The sequence below is a fragment of the Apostichopus japonicus genome, chromosome 8, assembly GCF_037975245.1.
Source record: "Apostichopus japonicus isolate 1M-3 chromosome 8, ASM3797524v1, whole genome shotgun sequence".
In the NCBI taxonomy this organism is placed as follows: Eukaryota; Metazoa; Echinodermata; class Holothuroidea; order Aspidochirotida; family Stichopodidae; genus Apostichopus; species Apostichopus japonicus.
Window position 1 is genome coordinate 42,070,100 of NC_092568.1, and position 20,300 is coordinate 42,090,399.

The window sequence follows — 20,300 nt, forward strand, 5'->3', positions numbered from 1 at the left end:
AACATTACAGTGACTCCTAACAACTATCCACTGATAGCAGGGAAGAGGGAACAACATTACAGTGACTCCTAACAACTATCCACTGATTACATCTTACTGTGCTTCTTGCAATGATTACCCTTCATTGCACAATTATGTATTTCTACTGTTACTATTCATGCAATACTTTATCACTCGAGTCATATTATCCTGCACAGGAGCTGCCGTGTATTGAAACTTATTTAAGTTTCAACAATGACTTTCTGGATTAACAATTTTACTCAGTGTTCTAGTGCAAATCAAACATTTATAGAAGATGTTTTCATGTTTACAAAATTGACTGCAATTGCTAACAGTTGTATATATAATGGGGAAGAATATTGCCTTAAGTGCTTTTATTAATACTCATTAATGAGCTGATTAAAACAGTTGTATATATAATAGGGAAGAATGATGCCTTATGTGCTCTTATTAATACTCATTAATGAGCTGATTAAAACAGTTGTATATATAATGGGGAAGAATGATGCCTTATGTGCTCTAATTAATGATCATTATTGAGCTGATTTAAACAGTTGTACATATAATGGGGAAGAATGATGCCTTATGTGCTCTAATTAATGATCACTAATCAGCTGATTTAAGCAGTTGTATATATCATGGGGAAGAATGATGCCTTATGTGCTCTTATTAATGATCATTAATGAGCTGATTTATTCCTACCCATCTGGCTGTAGCTTCCATGTCCTGGTATGCTGGGAGGAGTCCTCATTACGTTGATGGAGGTGCTGTGGGTGCCGTCTCTGTTGCTGTTCTTGGTGGATCTCATTCCAGCTTGGAGGAACCGTTGCTTTGAAGCGTGGAACCAGAGTCTTGAACTGTGTCAACTCATGGAGACATCTCAGGGTCTCAACTGTCAGGTTACCGGTACCTATAAAGGAATCTTCTGTAATACAAAAGGAAACAAATAAATAAGCACAGTAACTTCTAAGCCTGCTTTAATGCTGTATTGTAATGTGCTATAATATGATGATGACTTGTGATTTCCGGTGCAGGGAACCATTTAACACATATATTGTATGTGCTATAATATGATGATGACTTGTGCAGGGAACCATTTAACACATATATTGTATGTGCCATAATATGATGACGACTTGTACAGGGAACCATTTAACACATATATTGTATGTGCTATAATATGATGATGACTTGTGATTTCCGGTGCAGGGAACCATTTAACACATATATTGTATGTGCTATAATATGATGATGACTTGTGCAGGGAACCATTTAACACATATATTGTATGTGCCATAATATGATGACGACTTGTACAGGGAACCATTTAACACATATATTGTATGTGCTATAATATGATGATGACTTGTGATTTCCGGTGCAGAGAACCATTTAACACATATATTGTATGTGCTATAATATGATGATGACTTGTGCAGGGAACCATTTAGCACATATATTGTATGTGCCATAATATGATGATGACTTATGATTTCCGGTGCAGAGAACCATTTAACACATATATCGTATGTGCCATAATACGATGATGACTTGTGCAGGGAACCATTTAACACATATATTGTATGTGCCATAATATGATGATGAATTGTGCAGGGAACCATACATATATTGTATGTGCCATAATATGATGATGACTTGTGATTTCCGGTGCAGGGAACCATTTAACACATATATCATGTGTAGCATTAATGTTGAATGACTCACCTTTCTTCCTGCTGTCCAGATTTGCATCTACTGAATCAGCCATGAGAATACTGCCAGTGTCCATCATCCTGGAAGAATCCGTGAATCTCTCTGAGCCATCACTAGCGTGATGAACCACAAGGATGCTTGCTCTTCCCTCCTCAGTTACAGCACAGAGTCTATCCATACCATGGCAGTAAACCAAAGAAACAAATTTATCACCAGCAGAGGACCCTATTGAGGTAAAGCTAGCGAGTCTTTCAAAACAATGAATATTGAGCAGTTCCACTGAGCCACTGGCGCGTAAGACTGCCATAACGGAGAAAGAGCTGCCAAGAGATGAACCGTAATCAGGTTCGTCCTCCTCCGCAGCATCTGACGATCTGTCGTACTGGTCGTCATCGATTCGAGAAGAAATTGCACTTTGATGACTGTCATTGTCCCCATCTTCACTTCTCACGCTCTCCTTTCTCCGTGGTGAGAGCGGTATTAATTTGACGATTCTATCAGATGCAGAGGAGATCACTTTGATCTGTTTCAGTTCCTCGACCAAGAAAGATAAATCATCTCTAGGATTGACTTCATATTCGAGTAAAGCTCCTCCACCCTGATCTCTGAGCTTGAGAGCATCAGTTACTTCCATGCTACCTAACTTTGCACTATCATTTACATTATTGCACAACAATGAAGATTCTTCTTCAGCAGGGCTCATGACCACCACTAAAGAGCTCTGACTACCCCGACAGAATTCAATGTTTGTCACTCGTAGATGGCCACTCTGAACCTCAGATGGCAACTTGATAGACTGCAGCACACTTGACTGCAACTGTTTCTTGTTCTTGCCCACACAACTAGCAAAGTAACTAGGTCCTGGCGATGTGCTGGCTGACTCGTCAACGTCTAAAAACACATAATCCAAGTAATTATCAGGGACTACTGGGGTGCTTGAAGAGGACGCAGATGTACCTCCAGACTTCTTCATGACAGCGTTTATATTCAGGAGCGGATCTTGAGATTGCAAGAAAGATTTTTCCTTGGCTATCTCAGTAAGAATGGCTGGTAAGATGCTGGATGGGACGGTTTGAAGTTTGTACAGAAGGAGAAAGTGTTTCCATTCAGACTGCCCGCTACCATCCACCTCATCACCCATCAGGTTGTCTACAAACTCATCGTCCACTTCAGATGTATCCCGCCCAATTCCACCCTCATCATTACCAGCTGCCTGGTCTGAGCGGCCATCATTACCAGCTGCCTGGTCTGAGCGGCCATCATTATCAGCTGCCTGGTCTGAGCGGCCATCTTGTTTGACTGAGACACCCACTACCAGTACTGTATAGCCTTGAACGATAGATGATATAGCTGACTCTTGCTTCAGCTTTGGTTGTTGACAAAGATGCAGAGATGTAACCAGAATAGATTTGGATACCTTCGGAGGATCTTCAGGAGGTGTATCAGCTGCTGCAGCTGCTGTGCAGGGAGGAATACATAACTATCAGACTGTACACAGATAGGTCTGTACGCAATACACTGTACCAATACACAGATAGGTCCACTGGATTAATTCATAGTCCAAACTATCATTAAACTAACATAAGGCAGCAATAATATGCATTTCCATAGTGAAACATCTAACATTTCTCAATGCTATACTGTTGGGCGCTATGGTGTTCAAGCTCCAAGCTACTTCATTTTATAGCCAGCATTATGATCTTCTCTAGACAGTATTGTTACCATTTCCATAGTCAGTATTTTTGCTTTCATCTAATCTTTAGCACTTTAACTACTTTACTTTATGAAGCCATCAGCATTTCCTACTGTGTAGTCAATGATTTTACTATCTTCAGCCCTAACTGTACTTGCAAAGTCTTTTCTGGCATAGTAGTACCTTCTCTTAAGTGGGTCGGTAGTATTTTGTATTGCGTAGTCAATATTAACTCTAGTGCAGTCAGCCCTAACTGTACTTGCATAGTCTTTTCTGGCATAGTAGTACCTTCTCTTAAGTGGGTCGGTAGTATTTTGTCTTGCATAGTCAATGTTATCTCTAGTGTAGTCAGCCCTAACTGTACTTGCATAGTCTTTTCTGGCATAGTAGTACCTTCTCTTAAGTGGGTCGGTAGTATTTTGTCTTGCATAGTCAATGTTATCTCTAGTGTAGTCAGCCCTAACTGTACTTGCATAGTCTTTTCTGGCATAGTAGTACCTTCTCTTAAGTGGGTCGGTAGTATTTTGTATTGCGTAGTCAATATTAACTCTGGTGTAGTCAGCCCTAACTGTACTTGCATAGTCTTTTCTGGCATAGTAGAGCCTTCTCTTAAGTGGGTCGGTAGTATTTTGTATTGCGTAGTCAATGTTATCTCTGGTGTAGTCAGCCCTAACTGTACTTGCATAGTCTTTTCTGGCATAGCAGTACCTTCTCTTAAGTGGGTCGGTAGTATTTAGTCTTGCGTAGTCAATGTTATCTCTAGTGTAGTCAGCCCTAACTGTACTTGCATAGTCTTTTCTGGCATAGTAGTGCCTTCTCTTAAGTGGGTCGGTAGTATTTAGTCTTGCGTAGTCAATATTAACTCTAGTGTAGTCAGCCCTAACTGTACTTGCATAGTCTTTTCTGGCATAGTAGTACCTTCTCTTAAGTGGGTCGGTAGTATTTAGTCTTGCATAGTCAATGTTATCTCTAGTGTAGTCAGCCCTAACTGTACTTGCATAGTCTTTTCTGGCATAGTAGTACCTTCTCTTAAGTGGGTCGGTAGTATTTTGTATTGCGTAGTCAATGTTATCTCTAGTGTAGTCAGCCCTAACTGTACTTGCATAGTCTTTTCTGGCATAGTAGTACCTTCTCTTATGTGGGTCGGTAGTATTTAGTCTTGCATAGTCAATGTTATCTCTCTAGTGTAGTCAGCAGCATTTCCTACTGGGTAGTCAATGATTATACTATCTTCAGCCCTAACTGTACTTGCATACGTTATCTCTCTAGTGTAGTCAGCAGCATTTGGTTTTTCAAGGTCACAGAATTATTAGCTCTGTTCATACAATAATGGTCTACACTTCAAGAATGACACATCGATGGTACACCTACCTGTTGCTCCAGCCAAGGGACTGTTAGATGGTGTCTGATGCCCTACATCATTACCTATGGTACTAGTATTCAGTGTAGAATTAACAAGCTTCTCTAGGTGGGAGGAGGATAGGAGGCTAGAGGTCTCATCTAGTTTCAGGGTACCATTTACCAGAGGGCCTTCAATGCCATGATTATTCCCAGATGACATGGCTGGTAACTCAGTGGTCTCTCCATTCATAGGCTCATCTGCTGAGAGCAAAACAACCAATCACAACAATGATGCTAATTTTATGAAAAGGAACTATAGGGTAGGACGAGGGGTGTGGGGAATAGGGTAAGAGAAGGGAAGGGATGGAAAATAAAAGGGTAGCCAGAAAAAGTAATGAACTTGATGAGCAGCAGATACCTACCATAAACAATGGTGGATAATTAACATTCATGTATGACGGATCTTATTGTACACAGAAACATAAGACATCTGGCAAGAGAAAGGATGGCTCAAACAGCATAGATGGCACTATTAAATTATTCCAGGTTTGTTTTAAAACCATTTTTGTTTATGAAACATGAATATTTGACAGGGTTTCCATGCTGTTTTCTTTACAAAAAAGTTAAAGTTGCATGTTCGTCCCTCACAGGGAAGCAGAAGGCAAAACTGAAAACTCTTTCTACTTTCATTGATCAGAAGGAACTACTGAGTAGGAATACAAAACCACATTTCGCTTAAAACGGTGATAATGAGGACTGAGATTACTCTCCATGTGTAATTAAATGGTGCAGCTCTGTTATTAATGAACTGATAGTTTAATATTACAGATCAATTCAAGCATACAAACTGTTATAATGTACAGCTATGTTATTGATGAGCTGATAGTTTAATGTTACAGATCACTTCATGCATACAAACTGTGATATTATGCAGCTCTGTTATTGATGAACTGATAGTTTCATATTACAGATCAATTCAAGCATACAAACTGTTATAATATACAGCTCTGTTTTTGATGAACCCATAGTTTAATGTTACAGATCACTTCATGCATACAAACTGTGATATTATGCAGCTCTGTTATTGATGAACTGATAGTTTCATATTACAGATCAATTCAAGCATACAAACTGTTATAATATACAGCTCTGTTTTTGATGAACCCATAGTTTAATGTTACAGATCACTTCATGCATACAAACTGTGATAATATACAGCTCTGTTATTGATGAACTGATAGTTTCATATTACAGATCACTTCAAGCATACAAACTGTTATAATATACAGCTCTGTTATTGATGAACTGATAGTTTAATATTACAGATCGCTTCAAGCATACAAACTGTGATATTATGTAGCTCTGTTATGAATGAACTGATAGTTTCATATTACAGATCACTTCAAGCATACAAACTGTGATATTATGTAGCTCTGTTATGAATGAACTGATAGTTTCATATTACAGATCACTTCAAGCATACAAACTGTGATATTATGTAGCTCTGTTATTGATGAGCTGATAGTTTCATATTACAGATTGCTTCAAGCATACAAACTGTGTTATTATGCTGATAGGAAAGCAACAAATCTATACACCTTATTGACAGGGGCATCATAGCAGCAGCCACAAGTAAAAGCTGAAATGTGGATCTTAACAACTATTCACCTTGCATCAAGTGAACAAACCTAAACATATGATTGTTTACAACTATCTAGTGATTGTGGCTCACCTTCACCACTGATTACCATCTTGCCAAATAGAACCAAAGGAGGATCATCTCCCACCTCTTCCTCTGCATCACTGCTCCTTTGGAAATAAAACAAACAGACATTGATACATTTTATTCTGTTACCACTACAGTCATTCAATGAAATAGGGAGGGAAGTTGGAGATTTTCTATGACCCTGGATTCTTGGGTACCATTGACTTATCTTATATGGAAAATATATCAAAATGGCCAAATACATACAATAAAATCAGCACACTTGAGTCCCTGATATATTCAGGCAGTGAGCAGACTTGAGTCCCTGATAGAGATAAATGATATTCTCCTTTCTGCTGTTACCTTCATAGCTTCCTTATGTCTTTCACTTACTTGTCTTTGCTGTTTCCTCCAGGCTTGTCAAGGCTGTTATTCTTCTCCCCCCAAGCATGAACCACTTCCCCGACAGGGCTCTGGTTTTTGCTATGTGTGATGTCTGATTCCTGCACAACTATTTCACAGGCTAGAGTTAGCTGATCGGAGACATCCCATATACATATATGACCATGTTTGGTTGATGTAGCCATCAGGTGAGGACAAGAAGACGAGGAGCTGACGCAGGTTATCTACAAATCAAACATACAGAAAATCCACAAGTCATTACAAGTTCATTCCACGATGTCTTGAATCTTCCTGATTGTGATAGATGTTACTCATGCAGCAAACCATCATAACTAATTACTAAAACAAAGATTGTTAATGGACATTGTTGCTGATTACAATTACTAAGCCAGTCATATTTCATGTAGACATTCAAATGGCTCCATTTTCATTGTGTTTATTCTGTATGTCATATTTTAGTTATTATCAATGTATCTCTACTCTTTAGGATACTCACAGGTTCTTTGCCATCGCCATGCTTCTGTGCTGGAGCTGTTGCTAATGTGGCTGAAAGAGGAACATTCTGGGTGGCTCCACCTTGTACATATGGACAGTTAGATGAATGCCTTTCATGTTCAGACCTGCACAAAGAAAGAGGTATATATGGAGGATGAAGGGACTGTCACAATTTTACAAGGGATATATCAATGTTCTCTTCTTACAAGATAACAAAGACCAGTATGTGATATGACAGACAATGTAACACTCACATCAGTATGTGACACCACATGATGTGACACTCACACCAGTATGTGATATGATATATACTGTAGTACTCACACCAATATGTGATATGATAATGTAATACTCACACCAATTTGTAATATGTCAGACAATATAACACTCACATCAGTATGTGACACCACATGTGACACTCACACCAGTATGTGATATGATAGATACTGTAATACTCACACCAATATGTGATATGACAATGTAACACTCACACCAATTTGTAATATGTCAGACAATGTAACACTCACATCAGTAGGTGATATGCCAGACAACGTGCCTCACACCAATATGTGATATGACAGGCAATGTGACACTCCAGTATGTGATAGTACAGAGAATGTGACACTCACACCAATATGTGATATGACAGACAATGTAACACCCACACTAGTATGTGATATGACGGACAATGTGACTCACAACAATATGTGATCTGAAAGACAGTGTGTGACACTTACACCAGTATGTGATAGTACAGAGAATGTGACTCCCACTAATATGTGATATGACAGACAATGTAATACTCACACCATGAATGTGATATATCAGGGAATGTGACACTCATGCCAGTATGTGATATGACAGACAATGTGACACTCAAATCAGTATGTGATGGGATAGACAATATGACACACACCAGTATACTGTGACATTGTGACCAGAATTAAAAGTGATGGACTATGCTGCAAATGAGGTATATGTTAGGACTATCACTGTCTTAAATCAGCAATGTCCAAGGAAGTTGTTTGCCTGCTCTGCTCAAAGTAACATACTGTACCACATCACAGTCTCATGTTTAAACAATGTTACGTAATAGAGCTTAGCAGCCAAGCTTTCCTAGATGTAGCACACATACAGAGTATCACCTCTTCTTTGGACACTACAAGACTTACCAAGGTTCATCCGTTGGTTCCCAGCAGACCAGACAGACATGACAGGTGAAACACAAGGCTCTGTCATCACCAGGAGACACAGGCTGGATGGAAAGAAACAAAAGTCAAGAACCGTTGGTCGCAACAGCACAACTTCAATTTGTACCAGTAGGTTATGATAGCCTCATACACTTGAACACTGTAACCGCATTCTATCCTGCTTGCTTTCAGTATGTATCCTTGATACAAACTATCATCAATATATTTACCTCTTACTACTGTAATATGCTGATTGCAAAAACCTTGACATTCTATCTAGTGTTCTTCAATTTGCTAGTGCTTACTAACAACAACAAATAAAGTCCAATACTTTGCTGCTTGAAAACAACAATCTATAAATTCCCATAATTTGCTAATGCTTGAAAAAAAATCTACAAATTCACATCTTAGTAGAATGATGTAAAAGACAGTACCATTCAGGCAAGTATCTGAACAGTGATCAGTGCAGTGTAGGACACATGGAGAGGCCACTGATCAGTGTAAAAGAGTTTGTTAGACGTACCTGATGATAGAAGCCTGCTTGAGCCATTGCATCTGGGTGGGCCCACCTACAGGAGAAGAGAAATATATGTAATCACAAATGAATGAAGATTAACTTAAGAATGAATCTGACTTATTCAAAGAAATGATAAAGTAAATGACAGTGGCTTGGCTTGACTCTATCTGAAATGATTTCATTTACTCAGATTTCAAAGCATACATTTATCACACTGTAGGGCAATGTCCCCATGACTTGCTTTCGCTAGCTTCCTTAGTAATTAATTCTTACAAAGAAGAACTACTTCAATGAAGTAGTTTCATACCACTCTGCTCACTTCCACAGGATATCAAATCCTGATGTACCCAACTTACTATTGGTTGGGCTTTCAGTATGGCAACATGTGGGTGCTAGCTCATTTCTACTTACTTGTAATCCATATGAGGCCAAAGGTCAAATGTTTCCCTTCTTGCAACTTCACTGAACATAAGAGCTCTATTGACCACCCTCCTTGACTCATCGGTGTTGGTGTTCCCTAACCAAAGAGGAACACTTTCTGGCAGGAGACGCTTCAGTCTGTCCATCAATGCTGCGGCTACTGACAGTTCAGGTATATTCTGGTAGCCTTGCATTAACTCCTTCACCACACCAACAACAACTTTATGAAAGTCAAATTGTGGTAGCCAAACTTGAACAGTAGCCCACTGTAAATAACAATAGCAGTATAAAATCCACCCGTTAAACCAGATGTAATTATGATGAGCACTAAACATGTGTATGTAATGTGGTCAGTGCAATTGACACAACCCCACTAGAAGAAAATGTGATCAGTGCAATATATATTTGATCCCACTAAGATAGAATGTAATCAGTGCAATAGACATAATCCAACTAGAAGAGATGTTGATCAGTGCAATTGACACAACCCCACTAGAAGATAATGCGGTCAGTGCAATATATATTTGATCCCACTAAGATAGAATGTAATCAGTGCAATAGACATAATCCAACTAGAAGAGATGTTGATCAGTGCAATTGACATAACCCCACTAGAAGAAAATGTGATCAGTGCAATATATATTTGATCCCACTAAGATAGAATGTAATCAGTGCAATAGACATAATCACACTAGAAGATAATGCGTTCAGTGCAATTGACATAATCCCAATAGAAGATAATGTGGTCAGTGCAAAATATATTTGATCCCACTAGAAGATAATGTGGTCAGTGCAATTGGCATAACCCCACTAGAAGATGTGGTCAGTGCAATATATTTGTCCCATTAGAAGATAATGCGGTCAGTGCAATTGACATAACCCCACTAGAAGATAAAGTGGTCAGTGCAATATATCTGATCCTACTAGAAGATAATGCGGTCAGTGCATTTGACGTAACCCCACTAAAAGATAATGTGGTCAGTGCAATATACATTTGATCCCACTAGAATAGAATGTGATCAGTGCAATTGGCACATATAACCCCACCAGAAGATAATGTGGTCAGTGCAATATATTTGTCCCATTAGAAGATAATGCGGTCAGTGCAATTGACATAACCCCACTAGAAGATAAAGTGGTCAGTGCAATATATTTGATCCTACTAGAAGATAATGCGGTCAGTGCATGTGACGTAACCCCACTAAAAGATAATGTGGTCAGTGCAATATACATTTGATCCCACTAGAATAGAATGTGATCAGTGCAATTGGCACATATAACCCCACCAGAAGATAATGTGGTCAGTGCAATATATATTTGATCCCACTAGAATAGAATGTGATCAGTGCAATTGACCCCTATAACCCCACCAGAAGATAATGTGGTCAGTCATGATAACTGACAGCACTGTTCAATAACCTTTGTGAATCTGTGATAGGCTTGTTCATTTGGCAACTTGCTCTTCTTGAGGCCATCTTCCAATGCTTCTATAACCTTCTTCCAACTGTCGGTGGTTTTAGAGGATTTCAAGTACTGTAGTAGCAGTTTCACCTGAGAACAAAAGACATTTACAGTTAAAAACTCAATCTGTTTACTAACTAGTATTCTTCACATACATTAAGTGACTGTTACAAGGTGCAATAGCTTGCAAACACCTACTACTGTATACGAATCAGGAACAGTTCATCCCTCACAATGTGAGAAAACCTGTACTGTACTATGTCATTACAGAGACGATGTGAAATTAAATATTATTAACAAGTGGGAGGGTAACCTGATGTCACAAAAGGACCAGTGAAGGCTCCTGCAATGATGTCAATTTAATTATGTCTACGAGCTGTAGATGATTACAGCATTCATTACTGTATCTTGAAATACCCGTCATGGTTGACTAAATTAGTAGTTGCTGATTCTTTCTTCCTTTGGTTTAATGTGACTTGCATTACAGACATTGTAAGATATAACAAGTGGGCACACTGAGTATCTGACATACAGTACTGTAAAGACATGCTGTAAAGACACACTGTAGCTACTCTAGATATCATGCCTGAAACACACACATGTAGATTAACAACCAAAAATCAATTGGTAATACTGTACATAGTTTCACATAGGATGTCACAGCTATGTAAACTAACAGTGCTCAGCCATGTCACATTGCAGTACCTGCATCAACATCTATTAAGTAGTACTTATAGAACTTAGAAAATTGTAATGAAAGTGTAAGCAAGTGTAAAGTAAAATTTGGAAAATAATAGACAATTTTCAGTACTGAAATCCTTTGATCATTTCAGTTCCATTTTAATTTCATATAATGAAATTAACAGTGACAATGTTGTAGAGTTCATGCCTGTTGCTAATACAAAACTTAATATCTAGGAATTTCTAACTGTTTAAAGTTCTTTTGGTGAAAAAAAAGGTAGAATGGTTTCTCAATATTAAGAACTTGAAATATTTTCATAACTCAGTAATGTAACTCAAAAGTCTGCTTCAACGTACAATCAGATTGTAAAAGCTGCTGCTTCAAGCATCAAACTAACATTACATAATTTGATTTATTATAGGCACTTTTACAAGAATGGACACCCTTGGTTCCTGACTATGACATTTAAATAATTACATAAACCAGTCCAAAGGAAATTATCAATTTGACTTTTTCTGAATAGCCCTTCAGCTCACCTGAAGTTACTTACAGGGAGACAAAAAGAATATATATAAATAGTAAACAAGATGTGAAAAATTATACATGGAATAGATTGCTTACTGCATATTGGGCTTGTGAAGTGGATTTTTCTTATGTGTATAAATCAGGACACAATTATAATCCAGCAAACGCTAAACTTTACAGCTGTACAAGAAATTCAACAAACTGCAAATAATGGGAATATACGAACCTCTGCATGAGGCATTTCCACCAAGACAACATCACTGTCAGCCTGAATGGTGGTCTGTAGGGCTGAATCCAAGAGAAGAATTCCATTATGTTCTTTTCTGAGCCCAACATGAGCTCCCTGGGTAACAAACAGCTGGTTGGCCTTGTTCAGAAACTCACACACAAGGGGATGTGCCTGGGATGTGTGATTGCAATCTACAGAAGAAAAGAAGCAGTGTACTAAATAGCAAAGATTTCTCAGCAAAGTTACATAAATATAATGAAACTGTTCATCAGCACTGTCAGCACAACTACTGTAGTTTTGTCTTACAATCTACATACATAACACCTAGGGCTCTAAATATTTACCTCTGCATGGCTAGCAAATTTTTATTTGGCAAGTTTCCAAGGAAGCTTTCCGCAGCGTGTTTGCAAAATAATGACCTGACATATCCAGTTAAACTTTGGCTTCTCAAGGTAAATTAATAACAACATGCTTAATTCAACTCTAACACTGGCAAAAATATAAAACAACATAACATGTTAGTTACATACATGAACATAACCATTAACCACACACGTACAGTGTCTCTAACATGAAGCATAAGTTACATACAATGTTCTCATTGTTAATGTTTAGATTTAATGATCTCTTAGATGTACACATTCAGCAAAGTCGTGAAAGATGTATACACCCACATTTATTTTCTGTGTGGCATTACTAGTGCTATGTTTTTCTATACAAAAATATGAGACAAAAATTTGACGTGAAGTGAATTGGTCTTCAAGTTCAAACAGTTTATTATGTGGCTCTGTGATGTTGTTGTTTAAGTTTCAAAAGGCTAAATACATCGCTATTAAACTGTAGTCATGTTACCAAGGTTCGGCCCAAAGTGGTCAATAGATGTAAAATATCCTATGACTTGATTGGCTTATAGTACTTACACAACAAGCAGTCTCAAAACATTTTAGCAAACTTCAAATCCTTTGCTTACAAAATTTTCCAGGGAGCTTAAATTTCCATACATTTGTCAATCTTACTTTTGCAATTACTGATTACTAATTGCAAATGGTTCATTGATAATGCAAATTATAGTGTGAAGACCTGCTGTCAAATTTTCCTCACAAAGCATGGTTACTGCTTCGTGTCAAAGGTACACGTACTGTATGTGACAAGGCCTAAGGTATGATATTGGAGTGCACACACATGATAGCCTATACAGCAAACTCTCCACATTAAGAGTTGCTTAATGCAAAATGAACATTCTAACCAGTTCTTTGTTGCAAACCTGCATCAATTTCGTGTCCCTTTGACATTGTGCTTCAGTCAAGTTTTGGTGCAACGTTCATTTGAAAACTACTGCACTTCATTAAAAGTAACCACTGGCGTTTTAGTCTTTTAATCGACATTGGGTAAAAAAGTTATTTGCATAAAGCATCAAGGGTAAATGTTGGATGAGTTGCTGTATGGTTGGATGTACCAAGCTTCGCATGTAAGAAGACCCCTTACATGCTATGCAAGAAAAGGATCTTCCAGGATTGCACTCAAGTTTTGACTACGTGATGTAGGTATCACAGTATCATTGTTTCTTCTCAGGTTTTGAGGATATGAGGAAACTCTGAAGTCGAACAGGCATATGCAATGAACTGCGTGGAAGTTATCAAGAAATTTTATTTCAAATTTATTTCTCCAGTTGGTCGTTGGTGTAATCACAGCAAGTTCAAAGTGTGAAGCTACTATGGAATTGGCCAGTAGGAATGTACAGGGGCGTTTGAACGAGGAGCAGGGCCGTGAAAGTCGGTTAAAAAATTGACAGGGCTGGCGAAAAGATGGGTGGGGAGGGCAGCCCCCGTAAAACAACGAAGATGGGGCACTGTATGCAACTGCATCTAGCAAACGAACACTAGGCATCTGCCCGATCGGCCTTTATTGTGTACAGCATTCACAAAGTATAGGCAGTGATACCATCTTTCCAACAACACAAGTAAAAATAGGTCAAACATTAAATTCAATTGGTGTTAGATCAGGATACAAGCTTGTTTTAAGGGATGTAATCTTTATTGATGGCTGCGTCCAGGGTTCATTTTAGATTTTTCAATTTGCTTAGCAGTACTGCTAATCAAAATCCTGAATTGATTAGCAGTTTGGTAAAAATGGTTAGCAATTTTTTTTCTGTGCACGTGCGCTGCACGATAAAGATAATGTCATAAATGTATCCCTGGCACTGGGGGCGGGGGTCTCCCCCTTTGGAAATATTGACTCTCAACTCTCAGAAGAAAGTTTCAAACATATCTTTCCACTTTTAGAGGGAATGCAATTATGCAAGCATTCACGATGTGGCATATTGCGCAGTAACGTTGATATATCGAATTTCGCCGTTGGCCCCATAAATAGTTACACAAATATCAAAAATCGTGATGAATTTAAATTTCATTGTAGGATGTTCACGATATTGATTAAAATACGTCAAAAGTGCGCGAAATCATGTACATCCATGGTACAATCACACTAGGTTGCCGCCTAGCTTGCCAGTTACAATAGTTTGCAGTTTTGATGTCAATAAAAAAAGTGGAAGCATATCCCAAGTAAATATTCCGAAGCTAGCTACCGATAGCAGCAACTCGCTTATTATCCACTGCTATTGTCCGCCACTAGTATTGCTTATTGGCAGCTGCTATTGTCCTCTGTTATTGGTAGCCAACTTCAGCTTGATGCAGACTGAGCCTGCACCGGTGGATCGGAGTACGAGTGCGAAAGTAACGTTATATTATTATTATTGCGTAGCCGCGTAGGTCAGATCAGGCATAGGCCTAGGCCAAGTAAATTATTTGAATCAAATGCGAAAACAAAACTCCAAAAGTGTCAGATAAAATAGTAAATATGAGTGTAACATTTCGTGCCAATGAATCATGCTCTGTGTGATAGTAATGTATGTGGTTATTTGGGACTTAAGGCTGCTATACTCTAGGTGTGTGTAGTCTAGGGGCCTACCTTGGGTTGTGTAGCAGTTGCGCGATACAAAGTATCATCTTGCATCGCAAATGTAAATAATCGCATCGCAAAGTGCGATGCGATACCGCTTAAAATGAACCCTGGCTGCGTCCCTGGGGTGCAAACGTTTTTCCTCAGATAGTGACATTACTGTGTAGAGGAAGGTTAACTTTAAAACTAAATGTCAAAGGAGATTAACAATTTTCTTAGAGTAGCAGTGACATGTTTGTGCTTAAGTTTGAACACAAGTAGCCAGTATTTGACTGTGCAGCATTATTGAAAGCAATACTGGTGGCCTTTAACACCTGAATATCTAAGAAAATTTTAACAAAATTTGAATGATAAAATGATAAGCATACATATGATTGCATAGAGTTTTAGCCAACTGGTATATACCATTAGCTTTACAGTAAATTAATCAGGTAGCATGTATGTACAGCAACTAATCATTATGTTAGAAGTTTGTTTTACTGCATTGGACTGGGTTTTGTTAAGCATAGAACTTCTGCATGGAAATAATTAGGTTGGTACACCTAAGCTTTGCCATTTTGTAATAATTGGATGACACAGGCTTATGAAAAAATCCGAATGTCTATGGATGTTGAAACTCCACCTGACCAGAGCTCTGGTTGCATCTCAGACAATCTATGAATTTTGTGGGAAGCTAACATCTCTGATCCTAAACAGAATATTTCAGCTCACAGTATGTTTCTTCTCTCTGTATTAATAGTTGCTAATGTAAAATGTGCATTCTTACCATCAGTAGTTTCTGTTGCAAAAATTTGTCGCGGTCCAATTAACCACGTGCTTCAGTAAATGTTATTTTGGCGCAACATTCGTGTGTAAACTACTGTACTTTAGAATATTGAACTAATTTTTTTCAATCTACATTGGATAAATGTTGGATCAGATTTTAAGGATTTGCACATAGTTGAAAATGAAGCTCGAACAGGCATGTGCATGCAGTAGTAGTACAGTGAACTGGAATTTAGCGAGGGATATGCACACTATAGGTACTGGGATTTTTTAAGAGTTGTTTGTTGGAATCGCTGCAAGGTCAAAGCACGGATCTACTACAGAGTTGGCGAGTAGGGAAGTAGAAGGACGGATGGAGGGGGGGACTGAGGGTAAAAATGGGTTGAAACGGCAGGGTGGTCGAAAGGAGGGGCGCCCCCGGCCGCCCCTGAAAAATAGCGAAGTTAAGGCACTGAGCATTTCTGCCCTATATTGTGTATAACATTCACAAAGTATAGGCTGTGATACTACACTAGTATTAGTAACAGTAGGTCATACAATAAACGTAATTGGTTTTTGACTGGGACGCAAGCTTTTTTACGAGACGCAAACTTTTTCGGGGGCTTGCGTCCCTGGGAAACAGAATGCTGCATGCCCATAGCATACTGTAGAAAAAGTAAACTTGATGAATGGCTTAAACTTTATGCTCAGAGCATAGAAAACAGCAGCTAAAGTCAATGGATGTATACTAAGGCCTACACTACAGTTAGCTTATCGACGAATGTGTCAATCTAGGGGTATGAAAGAACTTGACACAGCAGACATTTTGTGGTCAAATTCTGCTCATTTGTACGGTGCATAAGCACAGAACCTTAAATATTTTGAGATCATAACAATTCTGAGGAACTACACATATGAAAAACACATACAGTTGAGTGATTTGGATTTTTCCTCAATAGACATCGTTGATCAAAACCTTAAGTGCATCAATTATGAGCCCACCATGCTGCTAATCTTTATAAAGAATTGTTAGGTATAGCCAATGTTAAATTTGATTCCTCCAATTTCCTTACATTATAAGTCTGCCCTGTGTTTACAAGTGGTATTGTGCAACTGCTACTGTGTTAGCTTACTACTAAAATACTACTACGAATAGTATTATTACTGCAGTGTTAGCATGTAACGTTAGAACGGCTGCAGTAGTATTGAAACCAGGTGGTTAGGCTGCATAGCCTAATGGTATTGTCAATTTTACCACATGATAAGGATGACACTGTGTCGGTACGTGCGAAATAGCGGCACTCCCATTTATGTTTAAACATTTATTACCTGATAAGTTTGATTTTTGGAGGGTAACTCCTGATTGGAGGTCAACAATCTTAACGCAAGATTCGTGGGTAACAGCCACTAAAGTATTCAGTCTGGAATGGAACGTTATACTGGTTATTTTTTCGCCAATTGTCACGTTACTTTCCTCTTCTACGCTCCATTCCATGTCTTCCATTTTGAGCGTGACGTCACCGGGCAATGACATAAACATCATCATGCTATTGCGCAATATACAACCAGAGGGAAATCCATGGAGTTGCATATATCTCATCGCCATCAAAAAAATAAAATTATATACATTTGGCCCTAAACCAGGGGTTAGGAGGCGTCCAAAAAGTGGGGGCACAACATCAGAGGGGCACTTTCTCATTCCACAAACACCACCCGTTATGCTATAAACCGATACACACCGGCCATATGTATGATGTGCAGGGGCGTAGCGAGCGGGGGGTGTGGGGGGGGGTGTCACACCCCCCCAATAATTTGGTCGCTGTCGGCAAATTTTGGGTCTGTCGGCAAAAGGAGAAAAGGTGAAGAGAGCGGAAGGGGAAGAAAGAAGGAAAGCTGAATAGAAAAAGGAGAACGGGAGCTTCTTCCGTGCCAAATTTGACTTAAAATATGCACCAGATTGCATCTAAGGACGTTCAAACTAATTTTTCCAAAGGGGAGGGGTAGACCCCCTACCCTTAGACCCCTCCCCCATTTCAGTCACCACTTCCAGATCCGTCGGCAAATCAAATTTGACTTAAAATATGCACCAGATTGCATCTAAGGACGTTTCAAAACTAAAAATTTTCCAAAGGGGAGGGGGACACCCCCTCCCCTTAGACCCCTCCCCCATTTCAGTCACCACTTCCAGATCCGTCGGCAAATCAAATTTGACTTAAAATATGCACCAGATTGCATCTAAGGACGTTTCAAAACTAAAAATTTTCCAAAGGGGAGGGGTAGACCCCCTCCCCTTAGACCCCTCCCCCATTTCAGTCACCACTTCCAGATCCGTCGGCAAATCAAATTTGACTTAAAATATGCACCAGATTGCATCTAAGGACGTTTCAAAACTAAAAAATTGCCAAAGGGGAGGGGGACACCCCCTCCCCTTAGACCCCTCCCCCATTTCAGTCACCACTTCCAGATCCGTCGGCAAATCAAATTCTCCACACCCCCCAACAAAAACCCCTTTGCTACGCCCCTGATGATGTGTTAGAATGCTATCAATACTATTATGGTGCACGTGAATAATTAAATAAAATATTAAATTAACAAAGGCTGAAGATATCTAAAAGATACTTCTTCATCAAAGGGGCACATTTTATTTTTTGCCAGTTGGGCACATTTGCTATTTTGGGGGGAAATGAGGGACACGCACCCCAGTGCCCCCCCCCCGGCTACTACCCCCTGTCCTAAACCATGTGACTTTTGACCTCGGGTCCCATGGAAACCACATATTCTGATAGTACTTGACATCTCCATTAATCCTGTGAATGTCCTATGACAATTCAATGTTTCCGGACCTTGGAGTAATAGCAACAAAAAAATAGTTTCACTACTTTCACTTCTGACTTTTGACCTTTGGTGCCGGGATTCTGCGAGACACAAAGGTTCATCCTGAGTACATTCCACCAAGTTTGAAGAAAATCGTCCTAGTCGTTTAGGAGGAGTGTTTGCAACAAAATTGGATACATACAAACACATTGACACACACACATCCACCCAAAGCACACCCCCACACACGGACACGTTTTACCCCTCCTTTAGTCATGGAATTCCTGTCACCCTGGGGTAATCCACCATGGATGACGCCCCGAGAGTAGCTACTCCTGGAAATTAACCATTACCATAGCAACTGTTGCTAGGGCAACTGACATAACTGTATATATGGCATTACTGACAAAGGTACTATACTATATCTCATCCAGGCTCATTATGAGAGCGATGAGATAACATGAGAGCAATCCATGGAGTTGCAGACCTCATCTGATCTATGACGAAAGTGATCTACACTGACCTTTGACCTCGACCATTGACGACCACATCAGTACTATTCTGAAATTTGTCCCAGTATTCTCTACAATATCTTGCGGTTTCATGACTTTTTCCAACATACAGACAAACTGGTAATGGCTAAAATACAGTTTTGTGGTATTTGGCCTCTGACCTTTCACGACCCCAACCACGCAGGTACGAGTTTTCATGGTCAGTCAAGTCTGAACGTGATCGGACGTACAGGCTAGGTGGAGTTCGCGACACACTTGTTCACACAATCTAGGTCATTTGACCTTTGACCTCAATTAACCTATCATACCGACCCCAAACATCTAAATCTGTCCTATTGTAAAATTCTCTACAAATTGTGTAGCTCCATGCCTTTTTTTTCAACATGTCGACAAGCAGAAAATGGCTGAAGACTGTCCAATCACGCAGGTACGAGTTTACATTGTCAGGCACCTATACACCAAGTTTGAACTTACGGTCTATGAGGAATTCGCGACACATATTTTGCTCAAGCACGCACACGCACACGTACACACACATCTACACACTTCCTCGAATTTCTGATGTGGGATAAATTACAATATCTCATCTCCCTATATACAACACATGTAGGGAGATTAGACAAAAATGACAATATGCAATATGTATAGAGCCTAGTGTCTATACTTGAGATAGTTCAACAACTGCAATGTTTTGGGCATGTCTATATATGTATTTTATAGTTCCTATATAGTAAAGTACTTCTGATAATTTGTCTGCTACATACATCCATGCATTTCGATGGACTCAGCCTCCGCCCACTCGCCCGCCCGCCGACATCCTTACTTGTTGTCTAGCCCACGGATTAGATTATTTCAATGTGACTTACAACATCAATATTGTGCGCATCATTGTTAACATA

At 39.2% G+C, this 20,300-nt stretch overlaps 1 protein-coding gene across 3 annotated transcripts in view; it reads right to left on the reverse strand.

Annotated features, from left to right (window-relative positions):
- LOC139972078 (dual E2 ubiquitin-conjugating enzyme/E3 ubiquitin-protein ligase BIRC6-like) overlaps nucleotides 1-17,601 on the reverse strand; it is a 55,868-nt gene extending 38,267 nt beyond the window's left edge. Inside the window, exons 1-12 of one of the 3 annotated variants that reach the window (XM_071978991.1) lie at nucleotides 17,405-17,601; nucleotides 12,371-12,564; nucleotides 10,896-11,027; nucleotides 9,468-9,742; nucleotides 9,063-9,108; nucleotides 8,522-8,604; nucleotides 7,351-7,474; nucleotides 6,846-7,078; nucleotides 6,480-6,556; nucleotides 4,778-5,005; nucleotides 1,726-3,171; nucleotides 703-925 (exon numbers count right to left, since the gene is read on the reverse strand). In XM_071978991.1, coding sequence (XP_071835092.1) covers nucleotides 703-925; nucleotides 1,726-3,171; nucleotides 4,778-5,005; nucleotides 6,480-6,556; nucleotides 6,846-7,078; nucleotides 7,351-7,474; nucleotides 8,522-8,604; nucleotides 9,063-9,108; nucleotides 9,468-9,742; nucleotides 10,896-11,027; nucleotides 12,371-12,564; nucleotides 17,405-17,579 — 3,236 coding nt within the window. In that variant the 5' untranslated portion in view covers nucleotides 17,580-17,601. Of the gene's footprint in view, nucleotides 1-702; nucleotides 926-1,725; nucleotides 3,172-4,777; nucleotides 5,009-6,479; nucleotides 6,557-6,845; nucleotides 7,079-7,350; nucleotides 7,475-8,521; nucleotides 8,605-9,062; nucleotides 9,109-9,467; nucleotides 9,743-10,895; nucleotides 11,028-12,370; nucleotides 12,565-17,404 lie in introns of all 3 variants that reach the window. The other 2 variants (XM_071978992.1, XM_071978990.1) reach the window with 2 other exon arrangements.
- Between the last annotated feature and the right edge of the window lie 2,699 nt (nucleotides 17,602-20,300).